This window comes from Nelumbo lutea, chromosome 1 (assembly GCF_056320005.1).
Source record: "Nelumbo lutea isolate HS-2025 chromosome 1, American lotus-T2T, whole genome shotgun sequence".
NCBI classification, from domain to species: Eukaryota; Viridiplantae; Streptophyta; class Magnoliopsida; order Proteales; family Nelumbonaceae; genus Nelumbo; species Nelumbo lutea.
Window position 1 is genome coordinate 142,930,954 of NC_142684.1, and position 16,677 is coordinate 142,947,630.

General features: G+C 36.8%; 1 protein-coding gene across 1 annotated transcript; it reads right to left on the reverse strand.

Annotated features, from left to right (window-relative positions):
• Nucleotides 1–13,411: 13,411 nt before the first annotated feature.
• Nucleotides 13,412–15,888, reverse strand: LOC148878047 (xyloglucan endotransglucosylase protein 6-like). The gene is made up of 4 exons (XM_088964746.1): nucleotides 15,381–15,888; nucleotides 14,740–14,840; nucleotides 14,199–14,392; nucleotides 13,412–14,024 (listed from the first exon to the last, which is right to left on the reverse strand). Exons 1-4 carry the CDS (start codon nucleotides 15,556–15,558, stop codon nucleotides 13,604–13,606), a joined length of 894 nt encoding a protein of 297 aa, XP_088820872.1. The 5' UTR covers nucleotides 15,559–15,888; the 3' UTR covers nucleotides 13,412–13,603.
• Nucleotides 15,889–16,677: the final 789 nt, after the last annotated feature.

Here is a 16,677-nt window from a genome sequence, read left to right on the forward strand (position 1 = left end):
CTTTTACAAAAGTAATTCTATTAAATTACTTTTATTCATTCACTATGGATTAGATATTTTGAAAATTTGAAAGAAAATGAACAAAAGAGTCACAAGTGCTTATGGGAAAAAACCACTAAACATCCAATATAAAATAAGTACTTATTTTTTTAAATAAGCACTTGAAAAAGCTGGACGCCAAATATAAACAAATGCTTATTTGAATAAACACTTATTTTTAACATGTGCACTCCCAAACATGGCCTAAGATTATCATTAACTATGTACTTAAGCCAAACTTCCCACCACCAACACCTTGGGAATCTTAATTACTCATCTATCATGCATATTGTTGCTACCAACCTACCATACATGTCATCTCGATGGGAAGTCGGAAATGTCGGTCAGCTCCCTAATTAATTTGGTGTTGATTGATGAATGTGCAATTGTCTGTCTCAACTCTCAATTAATTTCCATTGGGGCAGTTAGAACTTTGATCCCCTGGAGGGAGAGATGGAGAGAGATGAGGCATGTTGTTTAGTTGGACCGACCGTTGAATGGTTGATTCAATCCTTCAGAAATCCGTTTTGACTCTCATGAGGGAAGTTATACTACTACGGTGGTTTTTATTCCCTTTTTTTTTTGGTTGATGAATTATTTGAGTTTCCTGCTTTAGCAAGTTTTTCCTAAGGTTGTGTTTGGAAATGATGCAAATGGATTGTAAATCCCGTTTAGGGTAAATTTGTATTCTGGTTCATTTTTGGATGTGTTTGGAAACATTACATTATGCATTGACAAATGACAGAAAACACATTTTCCAATGCATATTTACATTGATAATAAGATATAAAATTACATCAATAAAAAAAGAAGTAAATTTGCATTCAAGTGACTTTTGATAAAAAAAAAAGGCATATGTTTTATTAGAATTTGTGTTTGCATCCATTGTAGCTAATAATCTGTTTGGATTAGAATACCAATTATACCCTTTCAACATTGTTACTTTTAGCAACATGTTACTTTTACAAAAGCATTTTTATGAAAACACTTTTATAAATGTGCTTTTACGAAAGCACTTTTGTGAAAGTACTTTTATGAAAGTATTTTTACATGAAATCACTTATACAAAAGTACTTTTATAAGAGTACTTTTACAAAAGTATTGTTATAAAAATACTTTTATAAAAGTACTTTTATAAAGCACTTTTATGAAAGTACTTTTATAAAAGCATTTTTATACAAATACTTTTCTGAAAGCACTTTTACAAGAATAATTCTATCAAAGTACTTTTGTTCATTCACTTTGGATTAGATATTTTGAAAACTTGAAAGAAAATGAAGGACAAAAGAGTTACAAGTGCTTATGGGAGAAAAAGACCAACAACAAACGTACAATATAAAATAAGCACTTAAAAGGATACCAAATGTAAATAAGTGCTTATTCAAATAAACATTTATTTTTAACATAAACACCCCGAAATATGGCCTAAGACTATCATTAATTATGTACTTAAGCAAACTTCCCACCACCAACACCATGGGAATCTTAATTACTCATCATCTATCAATCATGCATATTGTTGCTACCAACCTACCATGCGTGCATATTCATGTCATCTCGATGGGAAGTCAAAAATTTCACTCATCTCCCTAATTAATTTGATGTTGATTGTTGAACGTGCAATTGTTAGTCTCAACTCTTAATAATTTCCATTGGGGCAGTTAGAACTTTGCCTAGAGAGAGAAATGGAGAGAGAGAGAGAGATGAGGCACGCTGTTTGGTAGGATCGACCGTTGAATTAATAGTTGATTCAGAGTTCAGATCTATGTCCCACAAGGGGGTGCCCCACAACGTCTCACAGCACATCCCCGTCATGTATTAGGAACATCTCTCATTGATGACATCATCGATTCTAGTACTATCATCGAGAGGTGTTCCTAATACACGGTAGGGATGTGCTGTGGGACTCATTGATTCAATCCTTCAGAGAGTCCTAAAAAATAATGGAACTCGTTTCGACTCTCATCAGGGAAGTTATTCTACTACGTTGTTTCCCTTTCCTTTTGGTTGATGAATTATTTGAGTTTGCTTCTTTAGCTAGTTTTCCTTTAGATTTCTTTCTCTTTGTTTGCAGCCCTAACTCCTTATGCAGTATAGGGTTTGCTTTGTGCTCTTGTTTTAATCTCTTCTGCAGTCCTAACTCCTTTTCACAGTACATGTTTTGCTTTTTGTTTTGGTTATAATCTCTTTTGCCTTAAATTTCCTTGGTCAGTGTTATCACTGCTATTCATGAGCCGGGAATCATCTATTGTCATGGGTATTAGAGGATCCATGAAAAAAAAGAAGAAGAAGAAGGATTCATGACTATGTATGGGTGAATAAGCCATTGATTTGTGACCTTGTGCACTCTAAATCTTACCTGGGTAGGAACATCACCTGTAGAATCTTTATCCCTTCGAACCTTATGGTTGAGAATGATAAAGGTAACAAAAGATAGGGAAAGGAGGTCCCTAGGGAGAAATACAAGGTTTGTAAAAGTTTAGTTTGAAGGAAAAGGTAGAGAAAGGAAGGGAAAGACAGGGGAACCTATACAAGGTTTGTAAAGGTTTCCTTACCTTTCCCTTCCTTTTCCTGCATTTTCCTTCAAACCAAACATAGGTCAGAGGAGGAAAAATGACTCCCAACCAATACCAATTATAATTAAGAAAGTCATCCATAAAGAAAAATCCCAAAATGGAGGGTCCGAACATAAGAAGACCCTAGAGTGAGATAAAGGCTAAAGCTGATAAAGGAAGCTAAGTACAAAGAAGTTCGACCCTATAAAGTGACGTTTCATTGTCTCTTGACATTTGACTTACAAAGATTTAATGGAAAGATGGATGTTTGTCTCAAACGTCCCGTTTGTGATTTCCGATGGCCACTAATTGCCTCGATTAAGAAAGAATTTAACAATAAAGTAACAAATGATCACACACAGTGTGGGCGGGGATCCCCATGTTTATGGGCAGTCTGTGAGTATAACACATAGGCCCCATACGTTTGTAAGTAAATATGGATGGGAAAGTTGATCAATGGATAATTGTTTTTCATTGACCAACTTTTCTATGTTCTTTTTGCATTAAGCAATGGGCCCCATAGTAAAGTTACAATTACTTTCTTGGGTAAAACTTACCCATCTCACAGGTGAATAAGTAACTTTATCGGTTGGGAGAAATTTTTACAAAACCTAATGAGACCATTTTACCCAATTTAATAGTTACTTCTTGTGGGTAGAAATGTTATTTTATTATTTACATAGGAATCCTAAAAATCAAAAGATTGGTGCACTTAACCATGTAAATGTTTCCTCAGTAACATTTACTCACTTACCCATGTAAGTTGTACTGTTACAAACGAACAAGGCCTTAATAACCAAAATCATGCACATGCATGCACCGTTACAAACCTAGAAATTTGTTGTGCATGCGCACAACAAATGAAACAAACGACCCCAGAAAATGGGTAGGGCATAAATTTAAAGAATATAAGAAATTTTAAACAGAGATAAAGAGGAATCAGAACAGGTAAGTAGCTATAAGAAAGCCTTGTTAAAAAATAATAAGACAATTTTCTATAAACAGTGCCTATGTTGGAAAATGGAAGAGGGTGAAACTCTCTCGGGGCGTGAGATAACCTATATAAGCGGGATGGTTGTGTAAAGCATCATACCAGCTTCCATACCTCTTCTTCTAAAACCTATTGTGGAAATAAGTTATCCTTAATGGAAAATAATACTCTCCCCTCTGAAGTGTCGGAATCGAGCAAGGCCAAGAGGGCTCTTGACCCGATCTTTCTACAAGAAGAGTTGAGAATTAATGGAGAGAAAATACCGAGTTCAAATATTTTGGTTTCCTTAAAAATGACACAAGTTATCAACATTGACGAGCTCCAAAAAATGGAAGATGGCGGATGACAAATAATCTCTGTGCTTGTACGTGAAAATTTTAGGGGACCTTGAATCTCTAAGGCTATGTTTGGTTTGGAGGAAAAGATAGGGAAAGGAAGGAAAATGTATAGGAAATCTTTACAAACATTATATAGGTTTCCTTGCCTTTTCCTTCATTTCCCTACTTTTTCCTTCAAACCAAACAAGCCTAAAAGTAATTATGGAGAACGCTCAAGCCTGGAATGTTCAGTCCATGATAATCAGCAATGGTTTTTTCTTGATCTCCTTCACGATAGAGGATTATTTTAGGATTTCATTAGGCTTAGTTTGGAAGGAGTATAAATACAACTATGTAGAGTACAAAACCTTACATTCTGTATTATTTTATATGCATTTGCACTATGCATATTTGTATTTGGACTCCTTCCAAACCGAGCATAAAGTCCAAAAAGATGGGGCCTGGATCATTAATGGTAAGTATCTCATTCTTGTTCCATGGAGGTCAGGCTTCAATCCCCTAAAAGCTAGGTTAGAAGTGGCGGATGTGTGGATCCAGTTGCCTGGTCTACCGGTTGAGTGTTGCAAAAGAAAACCTTGAATATATTCTAGAGGAAGTCGGAGAAGTTCTGAAACTAGATGACAACACCCTAAATCTCTCTCGGACTAGATTTCCTCAAGTGTACATAAGGGTAAGCCTTCTAAAGCCCTTCATTTTTGAAATCCCCATAGCGTCAGTAGGTGAGAAAGGCACTATTTGGATCTTTTACAAAAATTTCTTTGATCTCTGCACCAATTATGGGTGGAGAGGTCATAAGGCTCCAAACTGCACTAAACTATCAAAGGGCCCCAATGGAGATGATTGGATGATTGTCACTAAACAAAAGGGACAGAACAAATTCAAGGAAGCAACATTATGGGAAAAATTTTCAGAGCGCTCCTACCTTTTTGAGCTCAAAAGAAAGACAATGGGTTAGCAAAAGCAATAACTGGACAAATGCGAGAGCACAAAGATTTGATCACAGAAAGGACTTCAAGACCAGACTTATCAACTCTAGTCATGCCACTATTGAACCTCAAAGAGGTAGCATTATAAAAAGTGTATGGATTAGAAAAAAATGATGTAACCAATACTGAAGGTTACACTGTAGATCTAAACTCTCTGAACTAAATGAAAATTTTTAGATTCTAACTACTATGAATAATGGAGACTTAAAGCCAGCGGTGCCATACAAACAAAATGGGAAGAACGATGACCTAAACAACCTTGATGAAGACTTTGGGGAAGGGGAGGAAGACAGCATGAATGACATGGAGGAAGCATGGCATGACTAGAATGGCTAGAATGTGGATTTTATTAATGGCCTGCCTCAAAGTGACAAAGAAAACGAGAACAACCTTGCCGATGAGGATAATATGGATCCTAATCTAAAGATGGTTGCGGATGAAGGCGATTTGTTGGAATATTAGGGGAGCAGGACACCCTAGCATTCAAAGGCAAGTGGATGACTTGATTAAAACCCATAACCTTGGGTTTTGCCTATTAATGGAAACCATAATCAATCAAATTAGAGCCAGTAGAGTAGTTAGGACCTTTAGAATGAATGATTTTGTTCTTGTAGACCATATTGGGGTCCTCGGGGGTCTTTAGCTTTTGTTGGACATTAGACAATGTAATATTCAAGTTGTATTTTCAAATGAAAGAATTATTCATTATCTTGTCTATGATTTGTTAAATAATAAGACATGGTGGTGCACTTATGTTTACCACCCCCCCACCCACCAAACAAAAATGAGCAAAACAAAAGAGGAGTGAGGGAGGTTAGAATTGGTCAAACTCAAACTTTCAATGAGGTTATTGCTAATTGTAATCTCATGGAATTGGAGATGGTGGGGAACCTAGGACATAATGGAAAGATTTGACTAGATGTTTGTTAATGCAGAATGGAGGGGCCTCTTTCCAGATGCAAGTCTGACCAGTCTCCCTTTTCAAGCATCAGACCATTCAATCCTGATACTCAATACAGATTGCTAGTCCTTCAGAGGTAGAAAACCATTCAAATTTGAATCCATGTGGTGTATGGATCCATCTCTTGAGGGGGTGGCTACTCAAACATGGAATATGTACCCTATTAGATCCATAGCTATCCAATTTGTAAAGAAAAATAATAGCCTTGCAAAATAGCTTAAGCAATGGAACAAGGACGTTTTTTATAATGTTTAAAAAAGATAGCAACCCCTATTGAATAGGCTTGAAGATGTGCAAAAACAAATCATTGAAGGCTAGGCCCTCCAAACAGAAGTATGATTAGTTTAGAAAATGCTCTCTATAAGCAATTAAATAACATTTTGTTTTAAGAGGAGGCTTATTGGGCCCAAAGAGCTTGGATCGACTTGTTAAACTTGGGAGACCAGAATAATGAATTTTTTCATACATCTGCTACTATGAGAAAATTAGGAAACATGATTCTGGGGATTAAAAATGACAAGGGTGTATGGATTAGAGATCAAGTAGACATAGCTAATTTCTTTAAAGAGAAATTTGTCAATCGTTTAAACCAGAGGGTACAATTGGAATTGATAGTTTTCTTATGGACATCGGAAATTGTGTTACTGAGGATCAAAATAACCTTCTCATAAGAAAGGTGACAAATGAGGAAATCTTCGAAGCCCCCTCTTCAATCAAAGATTTAAAAGCTTTGGGTTCAAATGGACTTAATGCACTTTTCTTTAAAAAATGTTGGCATATTGTGGGGTCTCAAATTTGTGGAGTTGTAAAGTCTTTTTTCTTTCATACAGGCAGGATGTGTAGTACCCAAGTGCAAAAACCTGGAATTAGTGAATGTTTTATGCCTGATCAGTATTTGCAATGTAATCTACAAGATCATTGCAAAAATCTTGGTCAGCGGTGTTAAACAATTTTTGGATAGTATTATCTCCCCCATGCAAAGTGTCTTTGTGCCCAATAGACATACCATAGACAACATTCTCATTGCACATAAAGTCTTCCATGCGATGAAAAAAATACTAAGGAAAATGGGAATAATGGCATGCAAAGCTGATATGGAAAAGGCTAATGACAGATTGGAGTGGAAATACGTAGAGGAAACCCTCAAGAAATTTGGATTTCATCCTATATGGGTTTCTTGGGCGATGGAGTGTATTACCTCAGTTTCCTATCAGATTCTAGTCAGTGGAATTCCTTCTAAAGAATTTAAGTCGTTTAGAGGTATCAGAAAATGGGACCCTCTATCCCCCTATGTTTTTGTGTTGTGTGCTGAGGCCCTTACTAGAAATTTGATTAGAGAGGCCGAGGAGTCGGGTAATCCCATTGGCTGCAAATTTTCCAAGAATGGCCCTGCAATCCCAATTTTGTAATTTGCATGATTGTATTATATTCTCAAAAACCACCATATCAACTTGTGTTAAAATTAAGGGGATTCTTGCTAGCTTTGTAAAAGCATATAGCCAAGCCCCAAGTTTTCTAAAATCAATGGTTTTCTTCTCAAAGAATGCCCCTTATAGGCATTTGGCCAAGCCCCAGGTTAGTGATACCCATCTCTTAGGTGGGTAAATAACTTTCCCACCTAGGGGGAAAATCACTAACACTTGAGTGGGATAAAAATGCCCATTTTAATAATGAATATTTATGGCTAAAATGGTCATTGCCTTATTTACCTAGGAAATTAAAGAACACTTTAAATGCATTTACCCATATAAGTCTTTTCTAGCAAACACTTACCCGAGTAAGTGCGTTTACCAGATAATTAACCAACTGAAAAGCAAACGGGGCCTGAATATCAATGTTTTTTTATCAACAACAAAATTAAAAGATGCAATGAACATAATACAGAGCATTCTGAGTTTTTACAAAACTGCTTTCCCAAAATTAAGAAAGGAGCACCAAAACAGCAATAGAGTCTTGACTATGCTCATTTTGATCAAAAGGTATAAAATTGTCCTAGAACTCCCATACTCCAATAACAAATTTCATCTATACTTCTCTAACTAGATTATCTACAGGGGTGTTCGCCAACCTCTGTATCTTACATTGTTTTACTGGAGTGTCTTCGTAGACCCAAGGTCCCATTCTGCACCAGAAAAGGGGTTACATATATGATAGAGTAGATCCATACCAGCATACCCACATCCAAGGTTGTAGATCCTGTATGATAAAACATTGAATTGGACTTTTACTTTTTTGAGAATTGATTGATAACAGCAGCAACAACAACAAGAACAACAAATCTTAAAGCTATAGAAGTATGATGTCAGTCTACAAACCCCAGGTTACTATATATATATATATATATAGAGAGAGAGAGAGAGAGATAGAGAGAGAGAGAGAGAGAGAGAGAGAGAATAATAGTTCATGTCTTTCAATGAATTGTATCGTCCACTCCAGTGGTTGTCATCCTGGATTCGTTTCATTGTATAACAATAAGTCGAAATGGAGCAAGTTTTATACTCTTAACCTCGTGACTATGGTTCTACTTTCTAGTATATAATGGGGTGACTATTCTGTTAGCTATACCTACTAAACAAACAGTATAAGACTTAGTGGTGTTATTTGAAACATGTACCAATTAAAAAAAAATGGCAGTTTTTCCCCTTTTGAGTTAATTTGGCTATCTGGTCAGTTGACAGTTGTTAGATGATGAAGATAGGATATGAACCTGAGTTTCATGAACATCCACTGATTCTAATAACTAGTGTTAGCAGATGGTTTAAGTTCATGGATGCAACCCTGCTAAATATGGTCTGTTAACTTGTTGTATTTAGTACCGATGTAAGCTTATTTTGTCAGTCTGTAAACAAAGAACACATATTTCTGATATTTCTTTATTCCTGTATTCAATATACAGGGTCTATTTCTCTTCTTCCAGTGCTTCTGGATTTCAAGAGTCCACTGAGAACTCTGGAATTATAGAAAGTGAAGCTTGGGTTACTAGTGAGAGTGTAGTAGCCCATTACTCAGCAGCAAAACATGCTCTTCAGGCATTCTTATTGCCGAAAGAAAGTACTGAAGCTCAGATTCTAACTTCCGATCCATAGATGATGGATCGTTGTTCTTTCAGTCTGTTTTCAGAATCAATTTTTAGCATAATGTAGGGAAAATCGATGATGGATACAATGGAGATCTTTTTTTTTTGTGAATGTGTTCACTTGTTTCACGTTTTCTGCTACTAGCTATATGAATAGGGAATGGATCCATTCCATGTGCAAAATTAGTTAAGTTATTAAAAAAAGGGGAATTTATTAACACTCTTGAGTCTATTTTAGTCTCCTAATTTAGTTTTTTAGGCATCTTATTCTACCTGTTATTTTGTTATATGTATTTGTCCACATTTGGAAACTTTATAAGCAATAATTTCTGTGTTAATAAATTCTTATTGTTTGTTTTCCTACCTCTTGACTCTTGAGAGGGTGCTGGTGTATGAAACTTTGACACAGCCCTTTTCAGAAACTGCAATTAGGTTGTATTTGTACTTAGAGGGAAGAGCACATGCCCATCCAGCTTGGTGGTAGCTTATTTTGAGGAGGCAATGGTGATGTTAAATTGTATATGTGATTAGCTGAACCTCCACTTATGAAGAATTTGATAGATGTATGTGTCAGCTCATCGTTACCCTGTATCTGAACTTCCACTTTGGGATTTGAGCATGTCAGTTCAGTAGTTGTTTAAGAAGGATTTCTTAATGTAATTGGATATGCTTGATCAGGAGAGGGTCATGCTACAAAATAAATTTATAACAGCTATTAACAATGATAATATTGGAAAAGAGGCATGTTGCACATGGGGAAATAAAATTTGGACTGGTTTGGTTTAGTTCTAGTTCAATGGGCAGTGTGTCCTGTGTCATGTTGATAATGTGGAGGTTTTGTTTTAGAACTCAATTGTTACTCATTAACAGGCTCATTTTTTAAATGGACCATCCAATTTGATGGTTGTTTCTGATTTTTATTGTGTTTTATACAACACCTGAACTCACATGACATCTGAATTTTTGTTTTAGAATTGAGTTATTGTTCAACCAAGGGATACATTTTTCAAATGGACCATCCAGTTTGATGATTGTTTCTGTTGTTTTTTTTTACCTGAATTGAACTTATGTGGTGTCTGGTTTCTGTTTGGTTGGTCGATTTTGATGATTTTCAGGAAATCAACCCTTTTCAGGAATCACTTTTGGTGATTTCCTGATTTCTAGCTCATTATGTCTCTATTTGATTCATTACTGTTAATTTAGAGCAAGGTTATTGGGTTTACTACTCATACCATCAAATTTGAGTCCAACATCAAGGGGGCGTTCTTTTTATGGATTTTGAGAGGGGTCCCATGTTCTTTTTTCAGATTTATGGAGGGACCAGGGAAAGTTTATTTTCCTGGGTATCCTTCTCCTAGGTGGGTAAATAACTTTCCCACCTAAGGGTAAAGTTGTGAACACTTGAATGGGACAAAAATACCCCTTTTAATAATGGATTTTTATGGCTAAAATAGTCATTACCTTATTTACATGAGAAATAAAAGAACAAGGGTAAATGCATTTACCCGGGTAAGTGTTTCCTAGGAAAAACTTACCCAAGTAACTGCATTTACCTGGGCAAACAACTTACAGAAAAGTGAACGGGGCCCAAAAGGAATGAACATCTTGAAAGGAATCATCTATGCATAGGCAGCGGCTGGAATCCTTGATGAAAGCAGCAAGGACTACATATAAATCGCTACCCTTTGCTCAATTTCTTGAGTAAAAATTAGAACATATTACATCTCTTTTTTTTTTCTTTTTCATTTTATTTTTTATTTCACCTTTCATTCGTACTTTCGGAGGACATCAAAATAATGTAAGTTTGATTCAAAAAGATAACTACTTTTTGAGAAGCTAGGAAGTAAAAGATCCTAAGGAAATTTTTGCCGTTAAGTATTTGGGCAAATTCATTTCAAACAATAAGCACATGAAGATTTACAGAGTGGTCAGTTGCCATATCATTTTAAATGTTTTTTTTTTTCTTTCATTGATTTAAAGAGAGCAAAGATAACCTGTTTGGTTTGATGGAAAAGGTGGGAAAGGAAGGCAAAGATAAGGAAACCTTATACATGGTTTGTAAATGTTTCCCTACCTTTCCCTACTTTTTCCTAAAGCCTTGGATCATATCCAAACAATACATGGTGGCATATCATTCAACATTTCCTCGACAAGGAGCATAGTCACTGATTAGACCAGAAAACTGCCTAACTCTAACCGAAACGTAGGATTAAGGGGAGAAGGGGAAGGAAAAGAAAAATGTTATGTCTAAAAACATTTAATAAGGTTAAGTAGTTGTTTAGGGGTACATTTTGGTAAAATAAATTGTTTAAATGCTTATATGTAGGGGTGGCTACAAGCCGAGTTTCTCACAAATTATTTGAGCTTGGCTCGTAACAAGCTTGGCTTAACTCGGTTTAAATTGAGCTTCGAGCCAAGCTCGAGCCTGATATACAATCTCATTTGCTAATTGAGCCAAGCTTGAGCCCAGTGAAGCTCGGATCATGAGGCTCACGAGCCTAGTATAGTAAATAAATAATTTTTTTTATAATACACATACATACATACATATGCATATACATATACATATACATATACATATAAATATACATATACATATACATATACATATATATGAAAAATAATTTTTATTATATATAATAATATTTTATATAATATTTTTATTTTTTATGTATAATAGTAAATGATTTTTATAATTCTTACTTTTTGTATGTAAAATAAAAATGTATGTGTTTTATTTTTTATATGTATAATAATAAAAAAAATTGTAGTTCTTAATTTTTTGTAAAATAAAAAAAATATTTTTATATGTATAATTTTAATTGTTTTAGAAAAAAAACTTGGCTTGTAGTGGAGCTCAAGCCCAAATCTCTAGCTCGAATCAAGCTCTAGCTCGAATCGAGCTCGAGCTCGAGCTCAAGCCTAAAACAATTTCAGTGAGCCGAGCTCGAATAGCCAAGTGTTCGGCTCAACTCAAATCCACCCCTACTTATATTAATTATCATTAATAGTGATATAACAAAATGTGAGTTTTGAACAATAAAAACTCATTGAGAAGGGGCTCTTTGGAGATTTTGAAAATTTATTGCTAGTTTAAGATAAATGCTAAAAAGTCATGGTATCTTTTAGATAATATCCCTAATCAAACTTAAATGAAAGAGCTGCTCTACAAGAAGATTATTGGGGATCACTGTTCATTGAAAGAGCTCTTTTATCGATAAAAGTAGTTACCTTGACAAAGAAGGAAAATGAATGGGTTCAAGGCAAACTAGCAAAGTGAACAACATTGATTGCATGTCCAATGGGGGTATTGCCGCATTGGATCACCCATCATCATCGATGCTTTTTATTTAGGGTAAATTAGAAGGACCCCTATACTATGGGGTCAGTGATAAAAACCCCATACTTTAATTTGTAATAAAGACCCCTTGGACTTTTGCTGTTAGACAAAAATCCCCTTGGTTAATGTTCTATCAGTTTATCTTCAAAAAAGATTTTCATTCAGTTATTTTAATTTTTTAAATCTCAAAATTATCTTTTTCTTATTTATTTGAACAGTGAGAAGACATCTTTGGTCAAATTGCCATGGATACCGGTGACCACAACAATACTTGATTCCTGTAAGTGATGGATACCGGTGATAGAGGGAGCAGGGGATGCCATTACCGCAACTCCTAGTAGTGGCGGTGGCATAGGATCACGGCTACAAGAGATGTTGAGGAGGGAGAGGAAATGAGAGAGAGAAGGTTGGATTCGGTAGTGACAAAGGTAATGGGTGGAGACAATAAACAAGGAAGGTCTGTTACAGCGATGGAGAACAAGGGAAAAATAATAAGAAGAAAATAAATAAATAAATAAATAAAAGAGAGAAGGAAGAAGGAAGAGAGAGATGGTTGGAAAATGAAATCACCCGCACTGCTAAGAATTATAGCGGCAGTAAGGTGAAAATGGAGAGACATAGAATGTGGGGAGGGAGGATGGCCGAGAGAGAAGCAAAGAAGTGGGGAGAGAGAGAGAGAGAGGACGTCACCAATGAATTTGCTGGAGATTTTTTCCTTTTTTGATGATGATCACTGGTGAGAAAGATTTTTCACTAAAGAAAGTCTTTTTTTTTTTTTCCTTTTACATCAATTAGCAAAGGTATTTTTTGGGGTAAGAAAAAAAGAAAATAGAAAAAATTTAGTAGAGTATTTTGATAATTTAGTGCCTTCCATCATCTCCATCATTGATTTAAGACTGAGGGGTATTTGTAACAATGTACAAGTTTAGGGGGTCTTTGTCACAAATTAAAGAACAGGAGGGTCTTTATCATTGACTCCATAATAAGGGTTACGGGAGTTTTGTAATTTACGCATAAGGGGTCTTTGAAATTTACGCTTTCATTTATTTTCTCCGATGATGATTTGCTTTCGTTTTGGTGCAGCTCTCAAGTCATAGTGAGAATTTCACAAATGACTGAATGAGGTTGAGATAAGCCGTAGCGGGTCCACCGGTCCACCCACTCATGCCTTCTATTTTGATTTCCACTAATTTCTTATTTACATTGCTGTAGGGGCGAGGGGGGACATGGAATTCATGTTTATCATCACCTTCACCTACGTAGCTTTTTAGTTTTTACACAGAAACAGTAAAGAACGACGAGTAAGAAGAATATGAATCACGGGTGGTGACGGTGGTCGCACTCGGGAGGAGTAACTGGAAACCTACTAGCGTCCGTGCAATAGTCGTAGACGAGGTGATTGGCTCGGACCCACAGCAGCTGATGGCATTGGTGCGGGTTCAGATCTGACATTACCGGCTGATCCCACCAGTACTTCTTCTCACTCGAACTACATCTCCGAGCGCTCTCATCGGCCGCCATAGACAGCGGACACTCGCAAGCGTCGATCTCGAATCCCGTGTAAGAGGCGACGAACGGAGCGTGGGTCCAATTTGTTTTCACTCGGCCACCCTGGGTGGCCCAGTCATCGGCGTTCCATATCGAGTTATATACACCCATTGGCTGGTCCTTGGGGAATGGTATCCCCTGTTTCTCTTTGTTTGTGAACACGCGTACCGGCGTTTCATCCACCAGAAACCTGCACCAAGCAACGCCCTTCATGAGTTCTACAGTTAAGGGCAAAAGTAATGATTCTAGTCTACCGTTGGCCGCCTCCGATGATTCGTAAACCGGAATGGACCAACCCACTAGCGCACGAGTTTATATGAAATGGGGCCTATTCCTGTGCGAGAGACTCAGAGAAGAGACATACACAACTTGACGCTGGTTCCAGAGGATGGAATAAGAATGGAAATCCTTGGTAGGATTGAACCAGAGGTTCAATCGCTGTTCCCGGTTGCCCACGCCGTTCACGTACACGTTGGTCTGGACCAGATAGGGCTCGCCGGTCGTGTTCCCCAGGAACTCGAAGTCGAACTCATTATGATTTGCACCGTCAGATGACATCTGTTGCCAACACCATTGACAATTTATGTTATGAGTATTTCGTCTCAAGTCTCAACCGATTAGTTAATGCCTGCCACCCCCCCCCCCCCCCCCCCCCCAACCCATGACAGTGATATCAAACCCAGATAACCCAACGGATGATTTCAACCACAAAAAAAAAAAGAGAGCTTTAATGGAATTTCGATTTAAAAAACATCAAGACAGGATTGCCTTGCTCCATGAATTGATGAAGCAGGTGAGTATTAATGATCCGTGGGTTATGGAAATAAAGCGCAATAAACAAATTCATGAATAATCTTCAAAGATTATTTGAATTGAATGGAAGTAGAAAATTGAGGTCCTCTTACATAGAAAGCAGCAACAGTTCCAGCAGAATCTCCTTCGACGAGCTTGATCCGAATCGTTGTTTTACCAAACATATACCTGATTTTAGAACCAAAACCAGCACCTAAAACCAAAACCAGATACTAGTTAGAGAAACATGTATAACAAAACACTTGGAGTAACAGACCAAGTAGGAGCAATGACAGGCGTGAAGAGGAAGAACCGAAGAAGTAATTCGCGATCACAAGAATATACAATAAAAGGTACAAAACCTCAAAGTGCTTTCGGACTTTTAAATGGAATTTGACAGAAAAGGAGCAAAAATGTCTTTCAGCTGGGAACATAAAATTGCAAAAAAAAGAAAAAGAAAAAACAATGGCAGAACAGGATTAACATGGAAGACGAACTGACGGAGAAATTGCAGACCAAAGAATCACGGCAACTTAAAAGGAGAAATGGAGACCGACCGGCTATTAACAAAAACCAAAGAAATTGAAGAAACGTTGAGAAAAGAACAAGGTACGTAACTAATGAAGAAAAACAAAGGAGAATAAGAGAGGGAGAACTTCGGTCTGAAGCATCTCAGAACACCCCAAGCACAAGATCAATAAGGCGACACATGAAGAGAAGGAACAGAAAATAAAATGAGATCTCTGTATTTTACCAGAATAGTTATCGAGCTTCAGCTTGACCTGCTCTCCTTCGAAGATGAAATGATCAAGAGCCCAACTCGGCTGAAAGAGCTCATCGAATCTTGATGAGCTGGTTATACGAAATGAAACAACCACGTAGAAGACAAAGAAGACGAACAACATCGACAATGCAGGAAGAGAAACCGCCATAAGAAGACGAATCTTATCGCTGCTGAAGCATGAACTCTGCCAAGACTCGAGTGCTAGAGCCTAGTGTAGGGAGCAATTTCCATTCTTATAGCCCAATTTGAACGACTTTCCTGATAAGCCCCCTACACCTACAGCGAAGACTGAAGAGTGATGGCTTGGAGGGCCCACCTCATTAACCACATCAGCAAGGCGATGGGAGACGGGCCACGTCACTGTCTACGTAGGATTGCAGAGTAGAGCAATGTCAATGTGGTGGACTGGTGGGTTTCCCCCCACCCCACCCCCATCCCCGGTGGCGGGGCACCCATTCCCGTCAGATGGGGAATCTCCAAATTTCTCCATCCCAAGTCAATTACTTAAAAATAATTTAATTATAAATATTTTATAAATAAGATTTTAAGAATTTAGAATATTTTTAATTAAGTTATGATAATTTAGAAATATTTTAGAAATTGAAGATTTTAAAATTTTGAAAAATATTTAAAAATATTTTAAAAATCAATATTAAATCTAAAAATATTTTATTAAATTTATTATGAAGTTGGGGCGAATTCTAGAATTATATTCAAACTCCATTCTTGTTCTATATCAGGAGAGGACTCCGATTTTATGGAGAAAATCACCATCCTAACGAAGCAAGGGACAAAAAAGAACTAGCCGTTGGCACGTAGAGAACTTTCCTTATGACTAGCGTCGGATTTTACATTTTTTTTCTTTAGGCTCAATTCGATCTTGTATTTTATATATTTATTTGTACTATGTTTTATGTATTTATGCTGTATATTTTTATTCGTACTCTTTCTAAACTGAGCCTTAAGATACTAGCCTCAGACTCCGAACCCAATAAAGCTAGAACACGTAGATTTCTACAGCTGTGTCCAGTTGGTATTTGCGTAACAGTACCAGTAACGAGTTATAAAAAGGAGAGTTTTTGCTTTTTGCTTCGAGGTAATTGAGCTCTTTTACTTTTGCTTATGCAAAGCGCCAGTTGGCAGGGACCAGGCCCAGGGGGCATGCGCTCACATCTCGTCTTTATTGCTATCGATTATATATAATTCAAAACTCCTTTCACTACATAAAAATCTGGGCGATTCTTTCATTAACCACTTGATTGGAATC

Bases quoted from the DNA above. Each gene is read 5' to 3' on its own strand.
- LOC148878047 (XM_088964746.1), bottom strand. From the start codon at position 15,558: ATGGCGGTTTCTCTTCCTGCATTGTCGATGTTGTTCGTCTTCTTTGTC. The intron at 14,393-14,739 runs GTAAGAGGACCT...TGTTGGCAACAG, and splicing joins GAACTGTTGCTGCTTTCTAT to ATGTCATCTGACGGTGCAAA. The intron at 14,025-14,198 runs GTATGTCTCTTC...TGCTTGGTGCAG, and splicing joins TGGAACCAGCGTCAAGTTGT to GTTTCTGGTGGATGAAACGC.